The sequence below is a fragment of the Leucopleurus acutus genome (genome assembly GCF_964270905.1).
Source record: "Leucopleurus acutus genome assembly, chromosome: 5".
Classification (NCBI taxonomy): domain Eukaryota; kingdom Metazoa; phylum Chordata; class Mammalia; order Artiodactyla; family Delphinidae; genus Leucopleurus; species Leucopleurus acutus.
The window spans coordinates 34,872,263-34,900,220 of NC_139147.1; the positions used below are offsets into that span (position 1 = coordinate 34,872,263).

The 27,958-nt window shown below is 37.6% G+C and overlaps 1 protein-coding gene across 1 annotated transcript in view; it reads right to left on the reverse strand.

Annotated features, from left to right (window-relative positions):
- Window positions 1–27,958, reverse strand: part of GBE1 (1,4-alpha-glucan branching enzyme 1) — a 297,767-nt gene that overhangs the window by 129,457 nt on the left and 140,352 nt on the right. Inside the window, exons 6-7 of the mRNA XM_082840201.1 lie at window positions 25,684–25,774; window positions 8,951–9,160 (exon numbers count right to left, since the gene is read on the reverse strand). Of these exons, the coding sequence (XP_082696327.1) occupies window positions 8,951–9,160; window positions 25,684–25,774 (301 nt within the window). The remainder of the gene's footprint in view (window positions 1–8,950; window positions 9,161–25,683; window positions 25,775–27,958) is intronic.

Sequence of the window (27,958 nt, forward strand, 5' to 3'; positions counted from 1 at the left end):
TAATTGCAGACATTTAAAAATGGGGATATTTCATATAAAATGTGGACTTCTGACTTCTCTCAAAGAACTGGAAGATGTGGCTTCACATGGTAACAACCAGCAGGAACTTGTGAGTGGGAGCCCCTTCTAACAAGACCTGTTTGCTCTGGGTTGCCAAGACCACCACCTGGCCTGCTTCCCTCAGTTACCTGCCTGGTTTGTGAGTTAAGCCCTGCTTTCATCTTTAGTAAAAATCTGAAAGTACAACTCCAAACTCTTCATAATATTCTATATTTAGCTTGTCATGCATTTTCAATGATGTTATTTTATATAGTTTTAATAACTGCCCTGTGGTACATTATGAGCTCTTCATCCATGAAACCAAGATTTAAGTGTTAAACAGCTTGGTAAGATCAGAGAGGTAAAGGCCATGTAATTCTAAAACCACTTATTTTATATTATGTCAGATCTTTTATATCTTAACTATATGTAGTATTTATTATTATCATCATCATTTTGGTTGGAAGTATCTTTGATAGCTTTCTTCACTGAATTCAGTTCTAAAGAACAGGTAACCACACCAAGTCAACACTTTGCAGTGTCACTTTCATGGCAAACAAATTTGATGATGAAAAGTTTATGAGACAGAGAGAAAGAGAAACACAGACTGCTTTACTTAAAATATTTTCTATAAGAAACAATAAATATTAACTTTACTTCCACATTTAATACATAAACAACAAATATATGACTAAAATTTAAAAAATAAGTATCGTTTTCAAATGTAACATGGTGATAATTGCAATAGAAAAAAAATAGGTAGGGACAGGAGATAGGAAATGGCAGAAGACTGAAGGAGATATTTTATTTCAGGTTGTCAGAGAAGAAAGTTCAATAAGGTAGGTAGGCACCTAATGCCTCCAAATTGAATGATCCTTAATAAAGATTATCACTATAGTCATCATGACCATCATCCCTCACAAAGATCAGATGAACCCACTGAACAGCTAGTTGGCCTCGTTTGCCATTCTTTACACAGTGCTGAGAATAGAGCTTAAGTCTTAGAAAAGTTGGCTATTATGCTGTTTTGTTTCCTAAAGCACTGGGAGAAAATGTTAACTATAACTGTCCCTGAGTTTTAGTGATGCTTTCAGCAGACAGAGAATTTTGAAAGGCTACACAGGCAAAGGTCTAATCTTGGGGAGATATTTTAAGCTGAAAAAAGACAATGAAATAAATCCTGAGGCTGATGGCTTGTCTTACTAACAGTGAAAGAAAAAGAAGCAGAATGAAGACCAAATAGAGATATCTCACCACCACAAAACTGGGATGGGAAATTCAGAAGTTTGAGAAAAATATGCCTGATCACTAGTCCAAATGAATGGGGGGAGGGGGAGACCCTCAAAAATAAATAGTTTTTATGTTACTTATAAATTATGTGCCTTTCCAAAATTTTAAGATACCTATATTTTCTGAAAAGAATTGGCTCACTATAACATAGGTTATTTATCTGCAGCATAACACTAAGGAAATCATTCAGCTAGGGAACCATGAAATATCTCTTCATAACCTCAAAACTGCTAGTCCATAACCTAGAGAACAGACATGCTTAAACAAGTTGTTTTGTTACACACAGATAAAAAGAGAAAAATGGATTTTTTTTTCACATTTTACCTGCTTGTTTAAAAAGGTCATAAGAAAAACCCAGATATTATTATTATAGACTCAACAAAATTCGCAGACTTAAATAAACAACCACTGAATAGGGACCTTTGGACCATTTTCACAAGCATGTACCATTGCCTGAAGTTAAAAATGCTGCTTTTGAAGCCATGCTCGACATTTTCAAATTTAAGGTAAATTACCAAGTAAGAAGAGTCCTACTTTAGAGTGAGTTTGCGTTTGAGAAGGTGAATGTTACAGGTGAGTAAGACCTAAATACTCAAGATATTTTCACGATATCCCTGTGCACTTAAAGTTTAGACTTGTGGGAATAAACGAGGCAGATAATACCAGGAACAAAGTTTACACAAAGACTGTAAATCCTTACTCCAGTGCTGTGCTTTGCAGCAATGGAAACCTTTCTGCCAGACTGAATAATCTCATAAACCCTGTAAGAGAAGTAGTATTTCTACCACTCAAACTCAAATCCAGACAGATTAGATTGATATAGCAACTTCCTTAATCGCCTTTACAAAAGAAAATTAGCCTGTCTGAATTTTGAATCTAACTCTACCTTCTTTGAAATAGATTTAACCATTTGCCTCAATCAAGCTGAAATAAGGTTCTGGTTTAAACAAGGAAAAATTACTAAAAGGAAGAGAGAAAATTCTGTAAAAGAAGAATACAGAAAGACTTTTTATGGGACATCCAGCATTATTAACAATCTTACTGTGAAATTTTAACATTCTTAATGAATAGGCTATGTAAGTTATTCTTAGTTTATTTTTAATTGTCCGACTCCCTTTGTAATAGTTAACTGTTTGCTAAATCTATGTCTGAAATTGTCTTTTAATCTTTCATCATTTGCTTTTTATTAAGCAAATAGGAAAGGTATTTGTCTAAAATGATACTGTATTACTTCAATTAAAAAAAAAATTCAGTGTTCTGAAATCTATCCAAAGAAATTAAAACATATACTTTCTCTTAGGGTTTTGTGCTAGTTTAAATATACAGAAAATATCGTCTCCCTAAAGATATGACATAGGGTAAATGCTCAATAAGTTTATTCAATAAATTTATGAATGAATTGATCAGAAAAAAAAGTTTCTTCTTCTTTAAAAAAGAAATCTTTGACGTTAACCTTAATTTACCTAAGCACTTATTTGTAAACTTTTTTGACTGTGTGCCTTATCAGCACACTCCTCCATATGTGTATTTATTTTTTAATTGTATATATACCACTTTAGTAATATATTAATAGATCCACAAAAAGAAACTAAAAATAAAGATAAAATAATCAAGGTCTGGGTAAACTTAAAATTGCTTTGATAGGTGATTTTAATGCTCGTCCTGGCTATAATAGTTCACTAAAATACATAGATATAAATGAAAGAAGAGAATCAATGGCTATCTTTATTAAGTTATAAAACTTTTTTTTTCCAACTCCTTCCACTATCTACCATCTTTCATGAAATATGGATTGTATATTTCATTTTCCCTGAAGTTAGTTAGGTGATCTTGCCAATTAACCACAAGGGGATTAATTTATATTTATAATTATATTTATAAGCATAACCAATGGGCTTAAGACAAACTATAATTGGAACAATTTTAGAAACTTGGCAAAAAATGCTCCAAGATTCATGTGTATGCAAATAAAAGAATTTTTATGACTGAAATCATTTGTGGCAATAAAATCACGAAGATGGAAACTTTTTCTTGATATTTTCCCCAAATGGTTTCCCCATAGCTAAACTTTCTTTGAAAGCAGTTACTTCAAGTTAACTGTTAAAATGTCACCTATACCCTGAAGGGAGTGAGTTTTTTGTATTTGTTTTATCCCAAATTTCTGATAAGCATATGCACAGAAATTTCAAGCATATATATCTAGCAATGTGTCCTAGATGAATCTAAAACTTTTCCAGATAATACCTGTTTTCAACAAAAGTTGAACACATTTACCCTTTTTATGCTATTTTTCTGTGTTATTGTGCCATTTCTACTATAGCAAAAAAGAGTTATTATTTCACCCAATGGCCTGTTGCTTTTTGTTGTTTGCTTTTAAGAAATCACAAAGCAGCATATGACTTTAAAGCTCTCTTAAAAATTAATATTTTAGGGCTTCCCTGGTGGCGCAGTGGTTGGGGGTCCGCCTGCCGATGCAGGGGACACGGGTTCGTGCCCCGGTCCGGGGGGATCCCACGTGCCGCGGAGCGACTGGGCCCGTGGGCCATGGCCGCTGAGCCTGCGCGTCCGGAGCCTGGGCTCCACAACGGGGGAGGCCGCGGCGGTGGGGGGCCCGCGTACCACAAAAAAATAATAATAATAATAATATTTTAGAGGTTTCTATTCAGGTCCTGGATGCTTAGTTTTTAAATATCCTGCTAATCATAATGGTGTCATATATTCATTCATTAATATATAAATGAACAATAATTCTTAAATTAAGGTTCATCATTAATAATTGATTGTCGTGATGTAATATCATATAAATATATGACAAAATTTTCTTTAGAATTTTAGTACCTATGTTTATGAAGGCTTATCCAAGGAATGTAAGAGTGGCTTGACAGGGCTTCCCTGGTGGCGCAGTGGTTGAGAGTCCGCCTGCCGATGCAGGGGACACGGGTTCGTGCCCCGGTCCGGGAAGATCCCACATGCCACGGAGCGGCTGGGCCCGTGAGCCATGGTCGCTGAGCCTGCGCGCCCGGAGCCTCTGCTCCGCAATGGGAGACGCCACAAGAGTGAGAGGCCCGAATACCGCAAAAAAAAAAAAAAAAAAAAAAAGATTGGCTTGACATTCAAAATCAATAAATGCAACTCACTATATTGACAAACTAAAAAAGAAACATCACATAAGATATCACAGAATATTTAAGATTCAAATATCCACTCTCAGAAGGGAAGGCCCCATGAATTTCCTTCCACATTCTAACTCGTGGAAAAGATCTAGCAAGATTAAAAAGATCCACATATTATAGTGTATGTACTAAAGGATATTTTATTCCATGTGGTTATGACCTTAAAAAATCAAACTGGATTCATTTTTTGTTTCTGAAAGGAAGTCTAATAACTCAAGATAAGAGTATCTTCCTGCCTAATAGTTGTCACACTACAAACTCATGCTGACAGAATATGATTACACTACTTTTGTACCCAAATGTAAGATTCGGGGGGGCGGGGAAATGAGCATGAGCTCTACTATGCTATCTCCTTTGAGATTCATACCTTATCTTTGAAGGAAATACTCAACAAAGAAACTGTTCTCATTCCAAGCTTTAGTAAAGGGTACAGTATAATAATTGTGAAGCTCCACAAATTGTGCAGTTGTCTTGTTATTTTATCAAGTGCATTTACATAGTGCCAGACACATATGCAAAATACAATTTAAAACTGAGACCATTAAATTATATCCATTATTTCTCACTCTAGAAATTTCTGAAACTTATGGGTGACAGATTTGTCAAGAAGTTCTCTTTACCAACTAAAGAAAGAACAACCCGACCTCTGTTATGAACTGTCATTAGTAATTTAGCAGAGCTAGAAGGCAGTTCAGCCGAGTAGACAGAAAATTAAAACATGGGCAGCTCCTGATTGGAAATTTATTCATAACAGGTAATGAAATAGCACAGTCAGGATCTCTGGTATTACTCAGAGAGATTTAATTCTGATAACTCTGATGATGACACTTGAATCAGAGATTATAAATGGTGACAGGTTGTGACATACAGATAGAATGAAATGAGCATCAGCAACATATCTCTACAGAAGCTGATTCTATATAAGATCAACATTTTCTTAATTTCAAAAATTATTACAAGTTTTCAAAAAAGAGGTTTATTAGGGCCTTAGGCAAACCCTGTACCATTTTTATATCTACTTTTCAATGGAGTATAATATTAATCAACATATCAAAGGCAAGGAGTAAAGTATAAATTGTTGTTTATATCTTAAAACATGAAGTATAGATTGTTGTTTCTGATTTCATCTGGATAAGGAACAAGCCCAAAATTATAGACGAATAGTTATCCTATGTATAGAGTAATCGTAAAGGTTTGGGTTTTCCTGTGTTTATATGCATGAAAAGAATACTCATTAAGTGCAGCCACATAAAAATAATGTTATTTATAAAGAATAATAATTTTTATTTTGGATTTTCTATGCCTTTTTATATTTTCTAATTAACAAAAATGGCATTATTAGTTTTATAATGATTAGTATATTTTTTGAAAATTGCCTATTTCACACAAACTCTCTACCACAGAAATACAGCTGAGAAAAATAACAATATTTCCACATAGGTATTTCAATACATCTCTTTTGAATTTGTGAATTGGCATATTTACTGTGTGTGGTTAAAACTTGTTAGATGTGGGGATTTTAAAACTTAGCCCTAAAATTCTTTAATACTCCTGTCACTGAAATAAAAGGGTCTATGCCCCTTGAATCTGTAACTGGACAATAGCTTATAGCAGAAATGATGCCATGTCAGTTTCCAGACCCAGACCGTAACATGGAAGAGAAGAAATGTCACACTGACCTATGCTCCAATTGCAGATCTGGAAGTAAAATAAACAACTGCTGTTGTCCAAAGTCACTAAATTTTGAGCTGGTTTGTTAAGCAGCAATAAATAACCAAAACAGCATCGGACTTTCATCATGAACGCCGATTATAAAAATGGTTTTCGCATTACACCAAAACAATGTTATATTACATATGCTATAACTAGTTAGAATAGAAGGAAGAAAATGTAAAAAAAAAGAAAAATGCAGTACACTTTCATCAGGCTAACATAAATTTTATCAATAAAGTTTTTAATAAATTACAACACAGTATTGAGAAAATAATTCAAAGAATTTTAGAATCTTTAGTATGTTATAAGTTGAAAAACCTAAATATTACAGAATTATTTGCTTAAATTTGGTGATTTAACTTTTTAAATTTGGTTTTGTAGGATTTATCTATATTGTTTAATGATGTTGTAACTAAAAGCATAAACCTATATGGAAAATACTAATTCTATAAAAATTAGAGAATTTAAATATTGTCAAATAGAACCACATATTGAATAATAGAAATACATTTTAAATGGAACTATATTTACGGAGGTCTAAGCCTACATGACATAATGCAGCCCCGAAAAGTCATGATAAAAAAAATAACAAGCTAAAATCATACTACATGTTATTTACCAAAAGTAAGCACCTTAGAAAGATTAATAGTTAATTCAATAAAAAAGAAACTAAGTATTGGGTTGGCCAAAAAGTTCGTTCGGGTTTTTCGGTAACATGGAAAAACCCAAACAAACTTTTTGGCCAACGCAATATTAAATATGCCTTAATTTCGGTAATATAAACAATAGAATTGTTTTAAGACAATTATGTATAATTCCCTTTCTTTAGAAAACTGGATAACTTTAAATGGACTTTGAGAGCTCAGGATACAGAAAAATACCCTATAATAAATATTTTAATAAAATAAAGAATCATTTTATAACATAAAAATCCACCTACTTCATGTATTTCTTTTCAAGACACAGTTCCACAGAATAGTTTCAAAACATAAAAATTTAACAATTTAGTGTATTTCTTTCATAAGACACAGTTCTACAGGATAGAGTCAACATTATTCATCCAAATATGAACCAGAAGGTTCAATTAATTGTATTTCTTGTCCACAAGCTACTTTGACAAGATTTACTCAATAATGAAATTGTTAAGAATCATATTATAGAATTAGCACAGGTTCAGTCCCTTTTACTCGTTATAAATCTACAGTATAAAAAGCAATATTCAAAAGGTGACACAAATACAAAATACTTTTACAGAGGGAATTGTATTAATCCCAAAACTCTGCCTCCTCCTATAATGAAAACCTGAGAACCAGAATGATTAATCGATTTGTACCAGAGTGAAACTAGGCCTGGAACCCTGCCACCTGCTTCTAACTCTTGTGTCTTTTCTCATATATTATGCTGCTTCATCTGGCACGAGTGATTCCTATACAGCTATGAAATATAAAATAATGCATGATAATAAGAAAAGAGTGAAGCAAAACAACTTCCTCCATATAAAAGTCATCTAAAAAAAAAGTCATCTAATTTATGCTGAAACATTAGAATTTTTCATTTTATCAAATTCCTTGCTGAAGCATTTTTCTACACTGTTTGTTTTCCAGATATGTGCATATTTATTTATGGTACAAAATCCAACAGAAAATTCATTAAACTCTTTCAGAAATATTATAAAAATTAGTTATACATTACTTGACACTCTGCTACTTTTAATATGCCTGAAATCATATTTTCATTATATTTTCACTTATGATAAAAAATGGATACAAGCTGATAGTATTTTTTATTTTACAACATTTTTGCCATATTTTGGAATTTAGATTTAATCACCTAAAACACCCTTCTAATTAGATGGCAAGTCAGAGATGTATTTAATCTTAAGGAATTGTTTTAGCACTAAGCCTTAGTTTATTATCTGTGGGATGGTCATAACAACAGTACTTACCACATGTAAGTAGAATTGTTGTGCAGAATAAATAAAATATGTAGCTAATATATCTAAATCCTTGGCACCATACCTGACATATTACATACTAATAAATGTTAGTTGTTATTATAGTTTAGCTGCAACCAAAAACATGGTAATATTAAGATTTAGCTGCGATCAAAAACATGGTAATATTAAGATAGCAAAACATAAAGTATGATTTTTAAAAAATGGCCTACTTAAAACAATGTGTATTCTTCTATTAAAAGGTGATTTGCTATGTTTAATTCAAACTGATAAAGTACTTTTTAGATATCAAAAAATTATTCACATTAACCTTTTAAGGAGCAATATAACCAATATATGTTAAATAGCGTATGATTTGTAAAACCGAAATTTAGTGCAACTTACCATTAATACATGTGCTAATCAAAACAAGGTAAATTCTATTAGTATGTTAAACATTTCTCATAAATTTTTTTAAAAAATTAAATACCAGTGAGAGAGTATACATACAATGAATTTAGTAAAATTCCTTGAATTATTATTATTTTTTATTTTTTTGCAGTACACGGGCCTCTCACTGTTGTGGCCTCTCCCGTTGCGGAGCACAGGCTCCGGATGCGCAGGCTCAGCAGCCATGGCTCACGGGCCTAGCCACTCCGCGGCATGTGGGATCCTCCCAGACCGGGGCACGAACCCGTGTCCCCTGCATCGGCAGGCAGACTCTCAACCACTGTGCCACCAGGGAAGCCCCCTTGAATTATTTTTTAAACAATTAAGACATTTCCATATTCTATGTACGTACCTGGAGTAGGCAAACAATCGACTATCCCAAAGATTATGATTCCCTCTAGGTCCGTAATGAAAGTAGCAGGACTCTGTCCCATCAAACATATTCAATCCATCTTCTGAATTTTTTGAGGCATGGCTATGTACCACATCTAAGAGGACTGTAATACCCATTGAGTGAGCTGTGTCAACCAGTTCTTTCAGCTCTTCAGGCGTTCCAAAACGGCTTAAGGTAAAGGAGACAGCAAAAACAAGATCACATCATATTTAAACCAAACAGCCAATCATTTACTGAGAATCAATTGTTTTACCAGCACAGTACTAGATACTTCAAACGTACAAATGTAGTATGATATAATACTTAGATATAAATCAAAGTTGCTTAATAGTTGTTATTAGGCATTTTTAAAAGCATTCAATAAAAAAATAAATCTGGCTGTTAATTGTAGATTTATAGCACAATGAAAATTCACATTTTGAGTAGGTAGATAGTAAAATTCCACTTCTCTATACTCAGAGCTTCTGATTTCCATCGCCAAGCCTAGCTAGTTTGAGGGGTATGGTCATTCCTGTCCACATACCTGGCCATCCCTTTAAGCATGCATGGTTGGGATTGTGAGGGCTCTTAGAATACTTCTTTGAATATCCTTGGTGCTTAATTGAGGCCATTTCTCCTGTACTTACTTATTCCCAGATTGGAATGCCTCAAGTACCAGCGGGTCCTGTCATCACCCAAGCCGGAAAGACGGGAAGCTCACATGCACGTGGGTTTGTGTTAAAAACAGTTTTCTAGTCAGCGTGAAATAGGAAACAAAAATCACTCCCAAGAGGAAGGCCTTTCTTAACCTATATAAAAATCTCAATACTGCAGTCTTCCATAGCATCAACTTTTGCTTTTAAATAAAAAATCACCCTGGTGATGAATTGTTTACTATCTCTCTTCCTCTCTAGACTATATGTCCCTTGAGGGCAGGGGCTCTGACCATCTAGTTTCCCACGCTACAGTACAGTGCTTAGTATGCAGTGGGGCTCCTGATAGCAGATTCCATGGAGCAGTGAGCAAATACTCTAGTGTGGCTGGAGTGGAATAATCAAGAAAGAGATGAGCTCAGAGAGTTGGCCAAGAACCAGATTATATGTGGCCTCATGGATCAATGTAAGACATTTGGCTTTTATTCCGAAAGGGACGGGGAATCATCAGAGTTCTGAGCAAGAGAGTGACATGATCTGACTTTAATTTTAAAAAGATGACTTTACATACTGTGCAGAAAGTGGTCCACATGTGTGGGGGGAAGAAAACTAGGGAAGGAGGACAAGAGAATAGAGTGACCAGTTACAGACCTAATGAAATAATGCAGGTGAGAAACAGCAACTTGGACCATGGTGGTAGCAGTTGAAGCAGCCAGATTGGGGATATATTTTGAAGTTACCAGTGGCTGGGTTTTCTGATAGCTAGAGTATAGGGGTGGGGACATAAAGGGAAAAGTCAAGTATAAGGCAGATGGCTTAAACAATTGGAAGATGGAGATGTCATCTATTATGTTAGTGAAGATAGCAAGAGAAGAAGGTTAGAAGATAAGATCAGATATTTAATCTGGAACAGGTTAAGAATGAGATATGTATTACATACCCCAACCTCAAATAGGCACTGTTTGGAGTTCACAACAGAGGTGAGGACTGGAGAACTAAATTTGGCAGTTGGCATATAAAGTGTATTTGAGGAGACTGGTTCAAGATGGTGGAGTACAAGGACGTGCTCTCACTCCCTCTTGCAAGAGCACCAGAATCACAACTAACTGCTGAACAATTATTGACAGGAAGATACTGGAACACACCAAAAAAGATACGCCACATTCAAAGACAAAGGAGAAGACACAATGAGATGGTAGGAGGGGCGCAATCCAAATAAAATCAAATCCCATTACTGCTGGGTGGGTGACTCACAAACTGGATGACACGTATACCACAGAAGTCCACCCACTGGGGTAAAGGTTCTGAGCCCCACGTCAGGCTTCCCAACCTGGGGGTGCAGCAATGGGAGGAGGAATTCCTAGAGGATCAGACTTTGAAGGCTAGCAGGACTGGACTGCAGGACTTCAACAGGAATGGGGAAAACAGAGACTCCACTCCTGGAGGGCACACACAAAGTAGTGTGCACGTTGGGATCCAGGGGAAGGAACAGTGACCCCCACAGGGGACTAAACCAGACCTACCTGCTAGTGTTGGAGGGTCTCCTGCAAGAGGCAGTGGGTAGCTGTGGCTCACCATGAGGACAAGGACACAGGCAACAGAAATTCTGGGAAGTACTCCTTGGTGTGAGCCCTCCCAGAGTCCACCATTAGCCCCACCAAAGAGCCCGGGTAGGCTCCAGTGTTGGGTTGCCTCAGGCCAAACAACGAACAGTGAGGGAAACCAGCTCCACCCATCAGCAGACAAGCCAATTAAAGTTTTACTGAGCTCTGACCACCAGAACAACAGCCAGCTCTACCCACCACCAGTCCTTCCCATCAGGAAACATGCACAAGCCTGTTAGATAGCCTAATCCAACAGAGGGCAGAGAGCAGAAGCAAGAAGAACTACAATCCCGCAGCCTGTGGAACAAAAACCACATTCACAGAAAGAGAGACAAGATGAAAAGGCAGAGGGCTATGTACCAGATGAAGCAACAAGATAAAACCCCAGAAAAGCAACTAACTGCAGTGGAGATAGGTAACCTTCCAGGAAAACAATTCAAACTAATGATAGCGAAGATTATCCAGGACCTCGGAAAAAGAACGGAGGCAAAGAATGAGGAGATGCAAGAAATGTTTAACAAAGACCTAGAAGAATTAAAGAACAAACCAACAGGGATGAACAATACAATAACTGAAATGAAAAAATACACTGGAAGGAATCAGTAGCAGAATAACTGAGGCAGAAGAAAAGATAAGTGACCTGGAAGACAGAAAGGTGGAATTCACTGCTGCAGAACAGAATAAAGAAATAAGAATGAAAAGAAATGAAGACAGCTTAAGAGACCTCTGGGACAAAATTAAACACAAAAATATTCACATTATAGCGGTCCAGAGGGAGAAGAGAGAGAGAAGGGACCCGAGAAAATATTTGAAGAGATTATAGTTGAAAACTTCCCTAACATGGGAAAGGAAACAGCCACTCAACTCCAGGAAGTGCAGACAGTCCCATACAGGATAAACCAAGGAGAAACACGCTGAGAAACATATTAGTCAAATTGGCAAAAATTAAAGACAAAGAAAAATTATTGAAAGCAGCAAGGGAAAAAAGACAAATAACACACAAGGGAACTCCCATAAAGTTATTAACAGCTGATTTCTCAGCAGAAACTCTACAAGTCAGAAGGGAGTGGCATGACATATTGAAAGTGATGGAAGGGAAGAACCTACAACCAAGATTACTCTACCCAGCAAGAATCTCATTCAGATTCAATGGAGAAATCAAAACCTTTACAGCGAAGCAAAAGCTAAGAGAATTCAGCACCACCAAACCAGCTCTACAGCAAATGCAAAAGGAACTTCTCTAAGTGGTAAACACAAGAGAAGAAAAGGACCTACAAAAACAAACCCAAAACAATTAAGAAAATGGTCATAGGAACATACATATCAATGATTACCTTAAATGTGAATGGATTAAATGCTCCAACCAAAGGCCACAGGCTCGTTGAATGGATCCAAAAACAAGACCCATATATATGTTGTCTACAAGAGACCCACTTCAAACCTAGGGATACATACAGACTGAAAGTGAGGGTATGGAAAAACATATTCCATGCAAATGGAAATCAAAAGAGAGCCAGAGTAGCAATACTCATATCAAATAAAATAGACTTTAAAATAAAGAATGTTACAAGAGACAAGGAAGGACACTACATAATGATCAAGGGATCAATCCAATTAGAAGATATAACAATTATAAATATACATGCACCCAAAATAGGAGCACCTCAATACATATGGCAACTGCTAACAGCTATAAAAGAGGAAATCGACAGTAACACAATAGTGGGGGATTTTAACACCTCTCTTACACCAATGAACAGATCATCCAGACAGAAAATTAATAAGGAAACACAAGCTTTAAATGATACAATAGACCAGATAGATTTAATTGATATTTGTAGGACATTCCATCCAAAAACAGCAGGTTACACTTTCTATTCAAGTGCACATGGAACATTCTCCAGGACAGATCACATCTTGGGTCACAAATCAAGCCTCAGTAAATTTAAGAAAATTGAAATCAGATCAAGCATTTTTCCTGACCACAACGTTATGAGATTAGAAATAAATTACAGAGAAAAAAACGTAAAAAACACAAACACATGGAGACTAAATAATAGGTTACTAAATAACCAAGAGATCACTGAAAAAATCAAAGAGGTAATCAAAAAATACCAAGAGACAAATGACAACAAAACATGATGACCCAAAACCTATGGGATGCAGCAATAGCAGTTCTAAGATGGCAGTTTACAGCAATACAAGCCTACCTCAAGAAACAAGAAAAATCTCAAATAAACAATCTAACCTTACACCTAAAGGAACTAGACAAAGAAGAACAAACAAAACCCAAAGTTAGCAGAAGGAAAGAAATCATAAAGATCAGAGCAGAAATAAATGAAATAGAAACAATGAAAACAATAGCAAATATCAATAAAACTAAAAGCTGGCTCTTTGAGAAGATAAAAAAAAGATAAACCATTTGCCAGACTCATCAAGAAAAAGAGAGAGAGGGCTCAAATCAATGAAATTAGAAATGAAAAAGGAGAAGTTACAACAGACACCGCAGAAATACAAAGCATCCTAAGAGACTACTACAAGCAACTCTATGCCAATAAAATGGACAACCTGGAAGAAACGGACAAATTCTTAGAAAGGTATAACGTTCCCAGACTGAACCAGGAAGAAACAGAAAATATGAACAGACCAATCACAAGTAATGAAATTGAAACTGTGATTAAAAATCTTCAAACAAACACAAGTCCAGGACCAGATGGCTTTACAGGTGAATTCTACCAAACATAGAGAAGAGCTAACACCTATCCCTCTCAAACTCTTCCAAAAAATTGCAGGGGAAGGAACACTCCCAAACTCATTCTATGAGGCCACTATCACCCTGATACCAAAACCAGACAAAGATACCACAAAAATAGAAAATTACAGAACAATATCACTGATGAATATAGATGCAAAAATCCTCAAGAAAATACTAGCAAACTGAATCCAACAATACATTATAAGGATCATACACCATGATCAAGTAGGATTTATCCCAGGGATGCAAGGATTCTTCAATATGCACAATCAATCAGTGTGATACACCATATTAACAAATTGAAAAATAAAAACCATATGATCATTTCAGTCGATGCAGGAAAAGCTCTTGACAAAATTCAACACCCATTTATGATAAAAACTCTCCAGAAAGTGGGCACAGAGGGAACCTCAACATAATAAAGGCCATGTATGACAAACCCACAGCAAACATCATTCTCAATGGTGAACAACTGAAAGCATTTCTTCTAAAATCAGGAGCAAACAAGGATGTCCACTCTCACCACTATTTTTCAACATAGTTTTGGAAGTCCTAGCCATGGTAATCAGAGAAGACAAAGAAATAAAAGGAATACAAATTGGAAAAGAAGAAGTAAAACTGTCACTGTTTGCCCATGACATGATACTATACATGAAGAATCCTAAAGATACCACCAGGAAACTACTAGAGCTAATCAATGAATTTGGTAAAGCTGCAGGATACAAAATTAATGCACAGAAATCTCTTCCATTCCTATACACTAATGATGAAAAATCTGAAATAGAAATTAAGGAAACACTCCCATTTGCCATTGCAAGAAAAAGAATAAAATACCTAGGAATAAACCTACCTAGGGAGGCAAAAGATCTGTATGCAGAAAAGTATAAAACACTGATGAAAGAAATTAAAGATGATACAAACAGATGGAGAGATATACCATGTTCTTGGATTTGAAGAATCAATATTGTGAAAATCACTATACTACCCAAAGCAATCTACAGATTCAATGCAATCCCTATCAAATTACCACTGGCATTTTTTACAGAACTAGAACAAAAAAATCTTAAAATTTGTATGGAGACACAAAAGACCCCAAATAGCCAAAGCAGTCTTGGAGGAATCAGACTCCCTGACTTCAGACTACTCTACAAATTTACAGTAATCAAGACAATATGGTACTGGCACAAAAAAAGAAATGTAGATCAATGGAATGGGATAGAAAGCCCAGAGATGAACCCAGGCAACTATGGTCAACTAATCTATGACAAAGGAGGCAAGGATATACAATGGAGAAAAGACAGTCCCTTCAATAAGTCATGCTGGGAAACTGGATAGCTACATGTAAAAGAATGAAATTAGAACACTCCCTAACACCATACATAAAAATAAACTCAAAATGGATTAGAGGGCTTCCCTGGTGGCGCAGTGGTTGAGAGTCTGCCTGCCGATGCAGGGGACATGGGTTCGTGTCCTGGTCCGGGAGGATCCCACGTGTCGTGGATCGGCTGGGCCCGTGAGCCATGGCCGCTGGGCCTGCGCGTCTGGAGCCTGTGCTCCGCAACGGGAGAGGCCAAAACAGTGAGAGGCCCGCGTACCACAAAAAAAATAAATAAATAAAATAAAATAAAAAATGGATTAGAGAGAAGGCGGAAGATGGCGGAAGAGTAAGACGCGGAGATCACCTTCCTCCCCACAGATACACCAGAAATACATCTACACGTGGAACAACTCCTACAGAACACCTACTGAAGGCTGGCAGAAGACCTCAGACCTCCCAAAAGGCAAGAAACTCCCCACGTACATGGGTAGGGCAAAAGAAAAAAACAGAGACAAAAGAATAGGGACGGCACCTGCACCAGTGGGAGGGAGCTGTGAAGGAGGAAAAGTTTCCACACACTAGGAAGCCCCTTCGCGGGCGGAGACTGCGGGAGGCGGAGGGGGGAGCTTCGAAGCTGCGGAAGACTGCACAGCAACGGGTGCGGAGGGCAAAGCGGGGAGATTCCCGCACAGAGGATCGGTGCCGACCGGCACTCACCAGCCCGAGAGGCTTGTCTGCTCACCCGCCGGGGCGGGCGGGGCTGCGAGCTGAGGCCGGAGCGCAGGGAGAGGACTGGGGTTGGCGGCTTGAACATAGCCTGAAGGGGTTAGTGCACCACAGCTAGCCGGGAGGGAGTCCGGGGAAAAGCCTGCACCTGCCGAAGAGGCAGGAGACTTTTCCTTCCCTCTTTGTTTCCTGGGGCGTGAGGAGAGGGGTTTAAGAACGCTGCTTAAAGGAACTCCAGAGACGGGCGCGAGCCGCGGCTAAAAGCGCGAACCCCAGAGACGGGCGCGAGCCGCGGCTGAAAGCGCGGAATCCAGAGACGGGCGCGAGCCGCGGCTGAAAGCGCGGAATCCAGAGACGGGCGCGAGCCGCGGCTGAAAGCGCGGAATCCAGAGACGGGCGCGAGCCGCGGCTAAAAGCGCGGACCCCAGAGGCGGGCAGGAGACGTTAAGGCTGCTGCTGCCGCCACCGAGGGGCCTGTGTGCGAGCACAGGTCACTCTCCACACCCCTCTTCCGCGGAGCCTGTGCAGCCCGCCACTGCCAGGTTCCCGGGATCCAGGGACAACTTCCCCGGGACAGCGCACAGCGCGCCTCAGGCTGGTGCAAAGTCACGCCGGCCTTTGCCACCGCAGGCCCGCCCCGCACTCTGTGCCCCTCCGTCCCCGCCGGCCTGAGTGCGCCAGAGCCCCCAATCAGCGGCTCTTTTAACCCCATCCTGTCTGAGCAAAAAACAGACGCCCTCCAGCGATCTACACGCAGTGGCAGGGCCAAATCCAAAGCTGAGCCCTGGGAGCTGTGAGAACAAAGAAGAGAAAGGGAAATCTCTCCCAGCAGCCTCAGAAGCAACGGATTAAAGCTCCACAATCAACCTGATATACCCTGCATCTGTGGAATACCTGAATAGACAACCAATCATCCCAAATTAAGGAAGTGGACTTTAGGAGCAAGATCTATGATTTTTTCCCCTTTCCTCTTTTTGTGAATGTGTATGTGTATGCTTCTGTGTGAGATCTTGTCTGTATAGTCTTGCTTCCACCATTTGTCCTAGGGTTCTATCCGTCCATGTTTTTTTTAAATTTTTTTTCTTAATAATTAATTTTAATAACAATATTATACTTTACCTTCGTTCTTTCTTTCTTTCTTTCCGTCCTTCCTTCCCTCCTTTAGACAACGAATCATCCCAAATTGAGGAGGTGGTCTCTGACAGCAAGATTTAGGATTTTTCCCCATTTACCTCTTTTAGTGAGGGTGTATGTGTATGCTTCCGTGTAAGATTTTGTCTGTATAGCTTTGCTGCCAACATTTGTCCTAAGGTTCTTTCCGTCCCTTTTTTTTTTCTTTTTTTTCTAAAGAATTTTTTAATTCAATAACTTTATTATACTTTATTTTATTTTTACTGTATCTTCTTTCTTTCTGTCTTTTTTCCTTCTTTCCCTCTTTCCTTCCTTCCTCCCTCCCTCCCTCCCTCCTTTCTTTCCTTCTTGCCTTCTTTCCTTCTTTGCTTCTTTCTTTCTTTCTTCCTTCCTTCCTACCCTCCTTTCCTTCTTTCTTTCCTCATACTTCTACTAATTCCCTCTACTTTTTCTCCCTTTTATCCTGAGCCGTGTGGATGAAAAGCTTTTGGTGCTCCAGCCAGGAGGCAGGGCTCTGCCTCTGAGGTAGGAGAGCCAACTTCAGGACACTGATCAACAAGAGACCTCCCAGCTCCACATAATATCAAACGGCGAAAATCTCCCAGAGACCTCCATCTTAACACCAGCACCCAGCTTCACTCAACGACCAGCAAGCCACAGTGCTGGAAAACCTATGCCAAACAACTAGCAAAACAGGAACACAACCCCACCCATTAGCAGAGAGGCTGCCTAAAATCATAATAAGGCCACAGACACCCCCAAACACACCACCAGACGTGAACCTGCCCACTAGAGAGACAAGATCCAGCCTCATCCACCACAACACAGGCACTAGTCCCCTCCACCAGGAAGCCTACACAACCCACTGAACCAACCTTAGCCACTGGAGACAGACATCAAAAACAGGAGGAACTACGAACCTGCAGCCTGCAAAAAGGAGACCCCAAACACAGTAAGATAAGCAAAATGAGAAGACAGAAAAACACACAGCAGATAAAGGAGCAAGATAAAAATGCACCAGACCTAACAAATGAAGAGGAAATAGGCAGTCTACCTGAAAGAGAATTCAGAATAATGATAGTAAGGTTGATCCGAAATCTTGGAGATAGAATGGACAATAGATTGGACAAAATGCAAGAATCAGTTAACAAGGACCTAGAAGAACTAAAGATGAAACAAGCAACGATGAACAACACAATAAATGAAATTAAAAGTACTCTAGATGGGATCAATAGCAGAATAACTGAGGCAGAAGAACGGATAAGTGACCTGGAAGATAAAATAGTGGAAATAACTACTGCAGAGCAGAATAAAGAAAAAAGAATGAAAAGAACTGAGGACAGTCTCAGAGACCTCTGGGACAACATTAAACGCACCAACATTCGAATTATAGGGGTTCCAGAAGAAGAAGAGAAAAAGAAAGGGACTGAGAAAATATTTGAAGAGATTATAGTTGAAAACTTCCCTAACATGGGAAAGGAAATAGTTAATCAAGTCCAGGAAGCACAGAGAGTCCCATACAAGATAAATACAAGGAGAAATACGCCAAGACACATATTAATCAAACTGTCAAAAATTAAATACAAAGAAAGCATATTAAAAGCAGCAAGGGAAAAACAACAAATAACACATAAGGGAAACTCCATAAGGTTAACAGCTGATCTCTCAGCAGAAACCCTACAAGCCAGAAGGGAGTGGCAGGACATACTGAAAGTGATGAAGGAGAAAAACATGCAGCCAAGACTACTCTACCCAGCAAGGATCTCATTCAGATTTGATGGAGAAATTAAAACCTTTAGAGACAAGCAAAAGCTGAGAGAGTTCAGCACCACCAAACCAGCTTTACAACAAATGCTAAAGGATCTTTTCTAGGCAAGAAACACAAGAGAAGGAAAAGACCTATAATAACGAACCCAAAACAATTTAGAAAATGGGAATAGGAACATACATATCGATAATTACCTTAAATGTAAATGGACTAAATGCTCCCACCAAAAGACACAGATTAACTGAATGGATACAAAAACAAGACCCTTATATATGCTGTCTACAAGAGACCCACTTCAGACCTAGAGACACATACAGACTGAAAGTAAGGGGATGGAAAAAGATATTCCATGCAAATGGAAGCCAAAAGAAAGCTGGAGTAGCAATTCTCATATCAGACAAAATAGACTTTAAAATAAGGACTATTAAAAGAGACAAAGAAGGACACTACATAATGATCAAGGGATCGATCCAAGAAGAAGATATAACAATTGTAAATATTTATGCACCCAACATAGGAGCACCTCAATACATAAGGCAAACACTAACAGCCATAAAAGGGGAAATCGACAGTAACACATTCATAGTAGGGGACTTAAACACCCCACTTTCACCCATGGACAGATCATCCAAAATGAAAATAAATAAGGAAACACAAGCTTTAAATGATACATTAAACAAGATGGACTTAATTGATATTTATAGGACACTCTATCCAAAAACAACAGAATACACATTTTTCTCAAGTGCTCATGGAACATTCTCCAGGATAGATCATATCTTAGGTCACAAATCAAGCCTTGGTAAATTTAAGAAAATTGAAATTGTATCAAGTATCTTTTCTGACCACAACGCCATGAGACTAGATATCAATTACAGGAAAAGATCTGTAAAAAATACAAACACATGGAGGCTAAACAATACACTACTTAATAATGAAGATATCACTGAAGAAATCAAAGAGGAAATCAAAAAATACCTAGAAACAAATGACAATGGAGACACAACGACCCAAAACCTGTGGGATGCAGCAAAAGCAGTTCTAAGGGGAAGTTTCTAGCAATACAAGCCCACCTTAAGAAGCAGGAAACATCTCGAATAAACAACCTAACCTTGCACCTCAAGCAATTAGAGAAAGAAGAACAAAAAAACCCCAAAGCTAGCAGAAGGAAAGAAATCATAAAAATCAGATCAGAAATAAATGAAAAAGAAATGAAGGAAACAATAGCAAAGATCAATAAAACTAAAAGCTGGTTCTTTGAGAAGATAAACAAAATAGATAAACCACTAGCCAGACTCATCAAGAAAAAAAGGGAGAAGACTCAAATCAATAGAATTAGAAATGAAAAAGGAGAGGTAACAACTGACACTGCAGAGATAAAAGAGATCATGAGAGATTACTACAAGCAACTCTATGCCAATAAAATGGACAATCTGGAAGAAATGGACAAATTCTTAGAAATGCACAACCTGCCAAGACTGAATCAGGAAGAAATAGAAAATATGAACAGACCAATCACAAGCACTGAAATTGAAACTCTGATTAAAAGCCTTCCAACAAAGAAAAGCCCAGGACCAGATGGCTTTACAGGCGAATTCTATCAAACATTTAGAGAAGAGCTAACACCTATCCTTCTCAAACTCTTCCAAAATATAGCAGAGGGAGGACCACTCCCAAACTCCTTCTACGAGGCCACCATCACCTTGATACCAAAACCAGACAAGGATGTCACAAAGAAAGAAAACTACAGGCCAATATCACTGATGAACATAGATGCAAAAATCCTCAACAAAATACTAGCAAACAGAATCCAACAGCACATTAAAAGGATCATACACCATGATCAAGTGGGGTTTATTCCAGGAATGCAAGGATTCTTCAATATACGCAAATCTATCAATGTGATAAACCATATTAACAAATTGAAGGAGAAAAACCATATGATCATCTCAATAGATGCAGAGAAAGCTTTTGACAAAATTCAACACCCATTTATGATAAAAACCCTGCAGAAAGTAGGCATAGAGGGAACTTTCCTCAACATAATAAAGGCCATATATGACAAGCCCACAGCAAACATCATCCTCAATGGTGAAAAACTGAAAGCATTTCCACTAAGATCAGGAACAAGACAAGGTTGCCCACTCTCACCACTATTATTCAACATAGTTTTGGAAGTTTTAGCCACAGCAATCAGAGAAGAAAAGGAAATAAAAGGAATCCAAATCGGAAAAGAAGAAGTAAAGCTGTCACTGTTTGCAGATGACATGATCCTATACATAGAGAACCCTAAAGATGCTACCAGAAAACTACTAGAGCTAATCAATGAATTTGGTAAAGTGGCAGGATACAAAATTAATGCACAGAAATCTCTGGCATTCCTATATACTAATGATGAAAAATCTGAAAGTGAAATCAAGAAAACACTCCCATTTACCATTGCAACAAAAAGAATAAAATATCTAGGAATAAACCTACCTAAGGAGACAAAAGACCTGTATGCAGAAAATTATAAGACACTGATGAAAGAAATTAAAGATGATACAAATAGATGGAGAGATATACCATGTTCTTGGATTGGAAGAATCAACATTGTGAAAATGACTCTACTACCCAAAGCAATCTATAGATTCAATGCAATCCCTATCAAACTACCACTGGCATTTTTCACAGAACTAGAACAAAAAATTTTGCAATTTGTATGGAAACACAAAAGACCCCGAATAGCCAAAGCAATCTTGAGAACGAAAGAAGGAACTGGAGGAATCAGGCTCCCTGACTTCAGACTATACTACAAAGCTACAGTTATCAAGACGGTATGGTACTGGCACAAAAACAGAAAGATAGATCAATGGAACAGGATAGAAAGCCCAGAGATAAACCCATGCACATATGGACACCTTATCTTTGATAAAGGTGGCAGTAATGTACAATGGAGAAAGGACGGCCTCTTCAATAAGTGGTGCTGGGAAAACTGGACAGGTACATGTAAAAGTATGAGATTAGATCACTCCCTAACACCATACACAAAAATAAGCTCAAAATGGATTAAAGACCTAAATGTAAGGCCAGAAACTATCAAACTCTTAGAGGAAAACATAGGCAGAACACTCTATGACATAAATCACAGCAAGATCCTTTCTGACCCACCTCCTAGAGTAATGGAAATAAAAACAAAAATAAACAAATGGGACCTAATGAAACTTCAAAGCTTTTGCACAGCAAAGGAAACCATAAACAGGACCAAAAGACAACCCTCAGAATGGGAGAAAATATTTGCAAATGAAGCAACCGACAAAGGATTAATCTCCAAAATTTACAAGCAGCTCATGCAGCTCAATAACAAGAAAACAAACAACCCAATCCAAAAATGGGCAGAAGACCTAAATAGACATTTCTCCAAAGAAGATATACAGACTGCCAACAAACACATGAAAGAATGCTCAACATCATTAATCATTAGAGAAATGCAAATCAAAACTACAATGAGATATCATCTCACACCAGTCAGAATGGCCATCATCAAAAAATCTACAAACAATAAATGCTGGAGAGGGTGTGGAGAAAAGGGAACACTCTTGCACTGCTGGTGGGAATGTGAATTGGTTCAGCCACTATGGAGAACAGTATGGAGGTTCCTTAAAAAACTACAAATAGAACTACCATATGACCCAGCAATCCCACTACTGGGCATATAACCTGAGAAAACCAAAATTCAAAAAGAGTCATGTACCAAAATGTTCATTGCAGCTCTATTTACAATAGCCCGGAGATGGAAACAACCTAAGTGCCCGTCATCGGATGAATGGATAAAGAAGATGTGGCACATATATACAATGGAATATTACTCAGCCATAAAAAGAAACGAAATTGAGCTATTTGTAATGAGGTGGATAGACCTAGAGTCTGTCATACAGGGTGAAGTAAGTCAGAAAGAAAAAGACAAATACCGTATGCTAACACATATATATGGAATTTAAGAAAAAAAATGTCATGAAGAACCTAGGGGTAAAGCAGGAATAAAGACGCAGACCTCCTAGAGAACGGACTTGAGGTTATGGGGAGGGAGAAGGGTGAGCTGTGACAGGGCGAGAGAGAGTCATGGGCATATACACACTAACAAACGTAGTAAGGTAGATAGCTAGTGGGAAGCAGCCGCATGGCACAGGGATATTGGCTCGGTGCTTTGTGACAGCCTGGAGGGGTGGGATAGGGAGGGTGGGAGGGAGGGAGATGCAACAGGGAAGACATATGGGAACATATGTTTATGTATGACTGATTCACTTTGTTATAAAGCAGAAACTAACACACCATTGTAAAGCAATTATACCCCAATAAAGACGTTAAAAAAAAAAAATGGATTAGAGACCTAAATGTAAAACCAGACACTATAAAACTCTTAGAGGAAAACATAGGAAGAACAGTCTTTCACATAAATCACAGCAAGATCTTTTTTGATCCACCTCCTAGAGTAATGGAAATAAAAACAAAAATAAACAAATGGGACATAATGAAAGTTAAAAGCTTTTGCACAGCAAAGGAAACTATAAACAAGATGAAAAGACAACCCTCAGAATGGGAGAAAATATTTGCAAACGAATCAACAGACAAACATTTAATCTCCAAAATATATAAACAGCTCATGCAGCTAAGTATTAAAAAAACAAACAACCCAATCCAAAAATGGGCAGAAGACCTAAATAGACATTTCTTCAAAGAAGACATACAGATGGCCAAGAAGCACATGAAAAGCTGCTCAACATCATGAATCATTAGAGACATGCAAATCAAAACTACAATGAGGTATCACCTCACACCAGTTAGAATGGGCATCATCAGAAAATCTACAAACAACAAATGCTGGAGAGGGTGTGGAGAAAAGGGAACCCTCTTGCACTGTTGGTGGGAATGTAACTTGATACAACCACTATGGAGAACAGTATGGAGGTTCCTTAAAAAACAAAAAATAGAATTACCATATGACCCAGCAATCCCACTACTGGGCATATATCCAGAGAAAACCATAATTCAAAAAGACACATGCACCCCAATGTTCATTGCAGCACTATTTACAATAGCCACGTCATGGAAGCAACCTAAATGCCCATCGACAGACGAATGGATAAAGAAGATGTGGTACATATATACAATGGAATATTACTCAGCCATAAAAAGGAATGAAATTGGGTCATTTGTAGAGACGTGGATGCATCTAGAGACTGTCATACATAGTGAAGTAAGTCAGAAAGAGAAAAACAAATATAGTATATTAACGCACACACATGGAACTTAAAAAATGGTACAGATGAACTGGTTTGCAGGACAGATATTGAGACACAGATGTAGAGAACAAACGTATGGACACCAAGGGGGGAAAGCAGCCATCGGGGTGGTGTGATTAATTGGGCAATTGGGATTGACATATATACACTAATATGTATAAAATGGATAACTAATAAGAACCTGCTGTATAAAAAAATAAATAAAATAAAATTCAAAATAAAATAAAGTGTATTTGAGTCATCAGAATGGATGAGATCTTAAAGGTCCTTCATATAGATATAGGAAGGAATGAAGCCAAGGGCTGAACACTGGAATGGCCCATCTTTATTGGTGAGAAAGAGCAAACGAAGTAAAGAAGAAGCAACAAAACATGTGAGAAAAACAATAGGAAAGTTTAATATTCTGAAAGCCAAGAGAAGAAAAAAGTTGCAAGAAGGTAGGGGTAATCAATTGTGCCAAATGCTGCTGACAAGTAAGCTAAGAACTGATGACTGACTTTACAATGCAGAGGGCAACAGTATCCTAGACAGGAGCAGTTTCAGCAAAGTGGTGGAGCGTGTACTTGGAATGAGTTCAAGAAAGAAGAGGAGTGGAGGAATTAGAGACAGCAAGGACAGATAACTCGTTCAAGGAGAAGTCCTATGAAGAGAAACAGGTGAAGGGACCAGTATCTTTTCTGTATGTCTGGAATGCTATCTACCTACTCCCACTTCACTTCTCCCCCCAGGTAACTTTTTTTTAGATTTGAAAACTGTTTATCTCTTAATCATGTTTTAGATCTCAGTTGTAACATCAGTTCAGATCTAATCTAAACTGATTAGACCCCTGATTCTATGTTATTGGAGAAATCTGCCATCTTCTTCTTAGCTTTTATTACATGTGGAAATCATAATATGTATGATTATTGGATTTATGTCTGTATGCCACCACCCTGTAAGCTCCATGTGGCAGAGACAATGTTGGACTTGTTCAACTTATGGTTATTCGGGTCAGTACCTCTCTGCATAGGACCCCTTGATGTCTTTCTGCCCAGAGAGCAATATTCCTTGGATTTCACCCTGGGAAGAAGGACAGTCCTTCCGTGGGTAGTATATATCCCACCAAGGGTCTCCTCAGTTACCTTCCTATATAAGTCAATCTCTTTCCAGAAAAGGATATGAGCCCTAGCAATAATGGCTTCCATAAGTCAGGATTTTCTGACTGAAGCTTAGGCCTCCGAACATATCACAATTTCAGCAGGCTAACTGGATATTCTGTACCAGAAATCATTTTGTGAAAAGCAATGTTAAATCAGGCCAGGCTCTAAGGCTTGATGAGATGAGAGTCTATGATCTTAATAAAAGAAAATGCTCAGCTTCTATTAGCTCTGTTAACCCTAAAATAGGTTATAAGACATCACACAAAATATAGAAATTCATTTCATTTTTTAAATGTTTTGTTCAAACAAGAATGGATATAATTTCTTTCATTTTACCTTGAAGCTGCAAAGAAGCTTGTGATTTGGTAACCAAAACTGGCATAGTAAGCATGTTCCATGATCGCCATCATCTGAATGCAATTGTATCCTGTATAAGCAAAGGTCAAATAGAGATTAAGAGCCACATTTTTAAAAAGTAATGAAAACAATATATAAACACAGACCCTGTTCAAAAGGCATTACATTTTACATATAATCTAGAAGATTTGGTCATTTTGAAAAGTTCTACTACTTTAACATCTTTGCTTGTCTGACCTTCTAACAAAAAATCAGACAGTTAGTTCTTGAGGGTTATAGTCTAGCTATTTGAAACATCTTCATTTTAATAAGTAATAAGTGATATGCAAATATACTTAATTTGGCTTTAGAATATTAAAGATGGCAATCTGCATATGCTAAACTTCAGTTGCACTTGTAATATTCATATCGAAGATTGTGAAAGCCAAATAAAAGTAACTGATTGCAGGCCATGTACTTTTTATTTCACCTTTTTCTTTATATTTCTCTTTTTTCTAACATAAGATATACCATACCACTGAATCCATTTTTCTACAAGGTAGCTTTTATAAAGCCAGCATTAATGCTTCCATTTTCCACTGTTTCTAGGACCTATAAAATTACTCCACAGTCATTCATGGGCACACATGTGTGCGTGCGTGCACACACACACACATGTATATACACACACACACGTACACCCACATACATCCTTCCTTTCTCTATCTGAAAATGTTTTGCTTTAACACTAAATAAATTGACTCAAATGAACTGACTCAAAAAGATAGGTATGTATTTTTAAAAATCCTTAACACAAATATATTTATTAATGTGTTTTTAATGTAAGCAAATAATCAGAGTAGAAGAAACTTTGGTCTTTTAAAAAACTAAAGAAATCATTTTCTTCAAAGTAAAATACAGTAAAATTTTCAAATATGATTTAATTGCCTTCTGCAACATGCAAAGAAAATATTCCTATTCTGTTCTCAAAGTCTAATTCATGTCAATATAACTTCTTGTGCACATATTTTAGTACATAATTAATATTGGAACAATTACGATTCACGTTCAGAACTGAGGATTCGTAAGTTTAAAGGATAACATAAACTCCATGATTCAGAATCTGTTGAAAAGTTATTACTGTTGGCTTTACTATTAAAAAAAGAAACAAATTAACTCTATCAGGCCTGGTAGAAATATGTATATAAACTACTGCTCAATAATATAAACCAAGTATAATACTTAGCCACAAAATACAGAGTTTGTAGTTTATTTCTCTATTATGTAATCAATATTATTCTTCTGACCAAGTAACAATTTATAGCTTTTATTATACATTTTATGTCATTAACCATTCCTAAACTTACTTATGGTCAGAGTACTGGGCTAGGTAATTCAAACACAAAGATGAATAAGAAAATCCTTGTTCTGCTGAAACTTCTGCAAGATCCAGGTCATAAACAATTTATTACAGTATGAAATGAGAGACCATCTCAAGTATAACAATATTAATATATTTATTAAATATAATTTATATTAAATTATCCAAACATTTAATTAATTTTGGTTTCTGGAAACTGACCTCACCATCTCAGGTAATCAAGATCCCTATAAAACTAAAAATTTCAACCATGAGAAACTTTTCCTCTAGCCAAAATGTGGACTGCCTACCAGAAGCAGACTAATTAAATGTAGTTTATCTTCCTGCCTAACCACTGTAGCAGGTGCTAATATGCTGAGAAATGATAAAAAGCATTACCTATAAAAAGAAAATAACAGATCTAAAGCATTCTGAATCAATAATTCAGCAGTACACTATTCACTCTCCTGCTTGTTCCCATGAAGACAGGGTTTGTGTCATTAGAGTCCAATACAAACACCTAGACCAATGTGACTCACAGAAAGATGCACCACAAATATCTGTCTAATAAGTCATCTAGACAGGAGTATATATACAATGACTCTGGAACAAAATGAGTTCTAGTCACCTTACAAATGTAAGATTTTTTTCCCTAACAGACTAAAATGAACAGGCTATAACCAATGACCACTTAAATTGATAAGAATTCTCTCCTGTAGGGCTTCCCTGGTGGTGCAGTGGTTGAGAGTCCGCCTGCCGATGCAGGGGACACGCGTTCGTGCCCCGGTCTGGGAAGATCCCACATGCCGCGGAGCGGCTGGGCCCGTGAGCCATGGCCCCTGAGCCTGCATGTCCGGAGCCTGTGCTCCACAACTGGAGAGGCCACAACAGTGAGAGGTCCGTGTACCGCAAAAA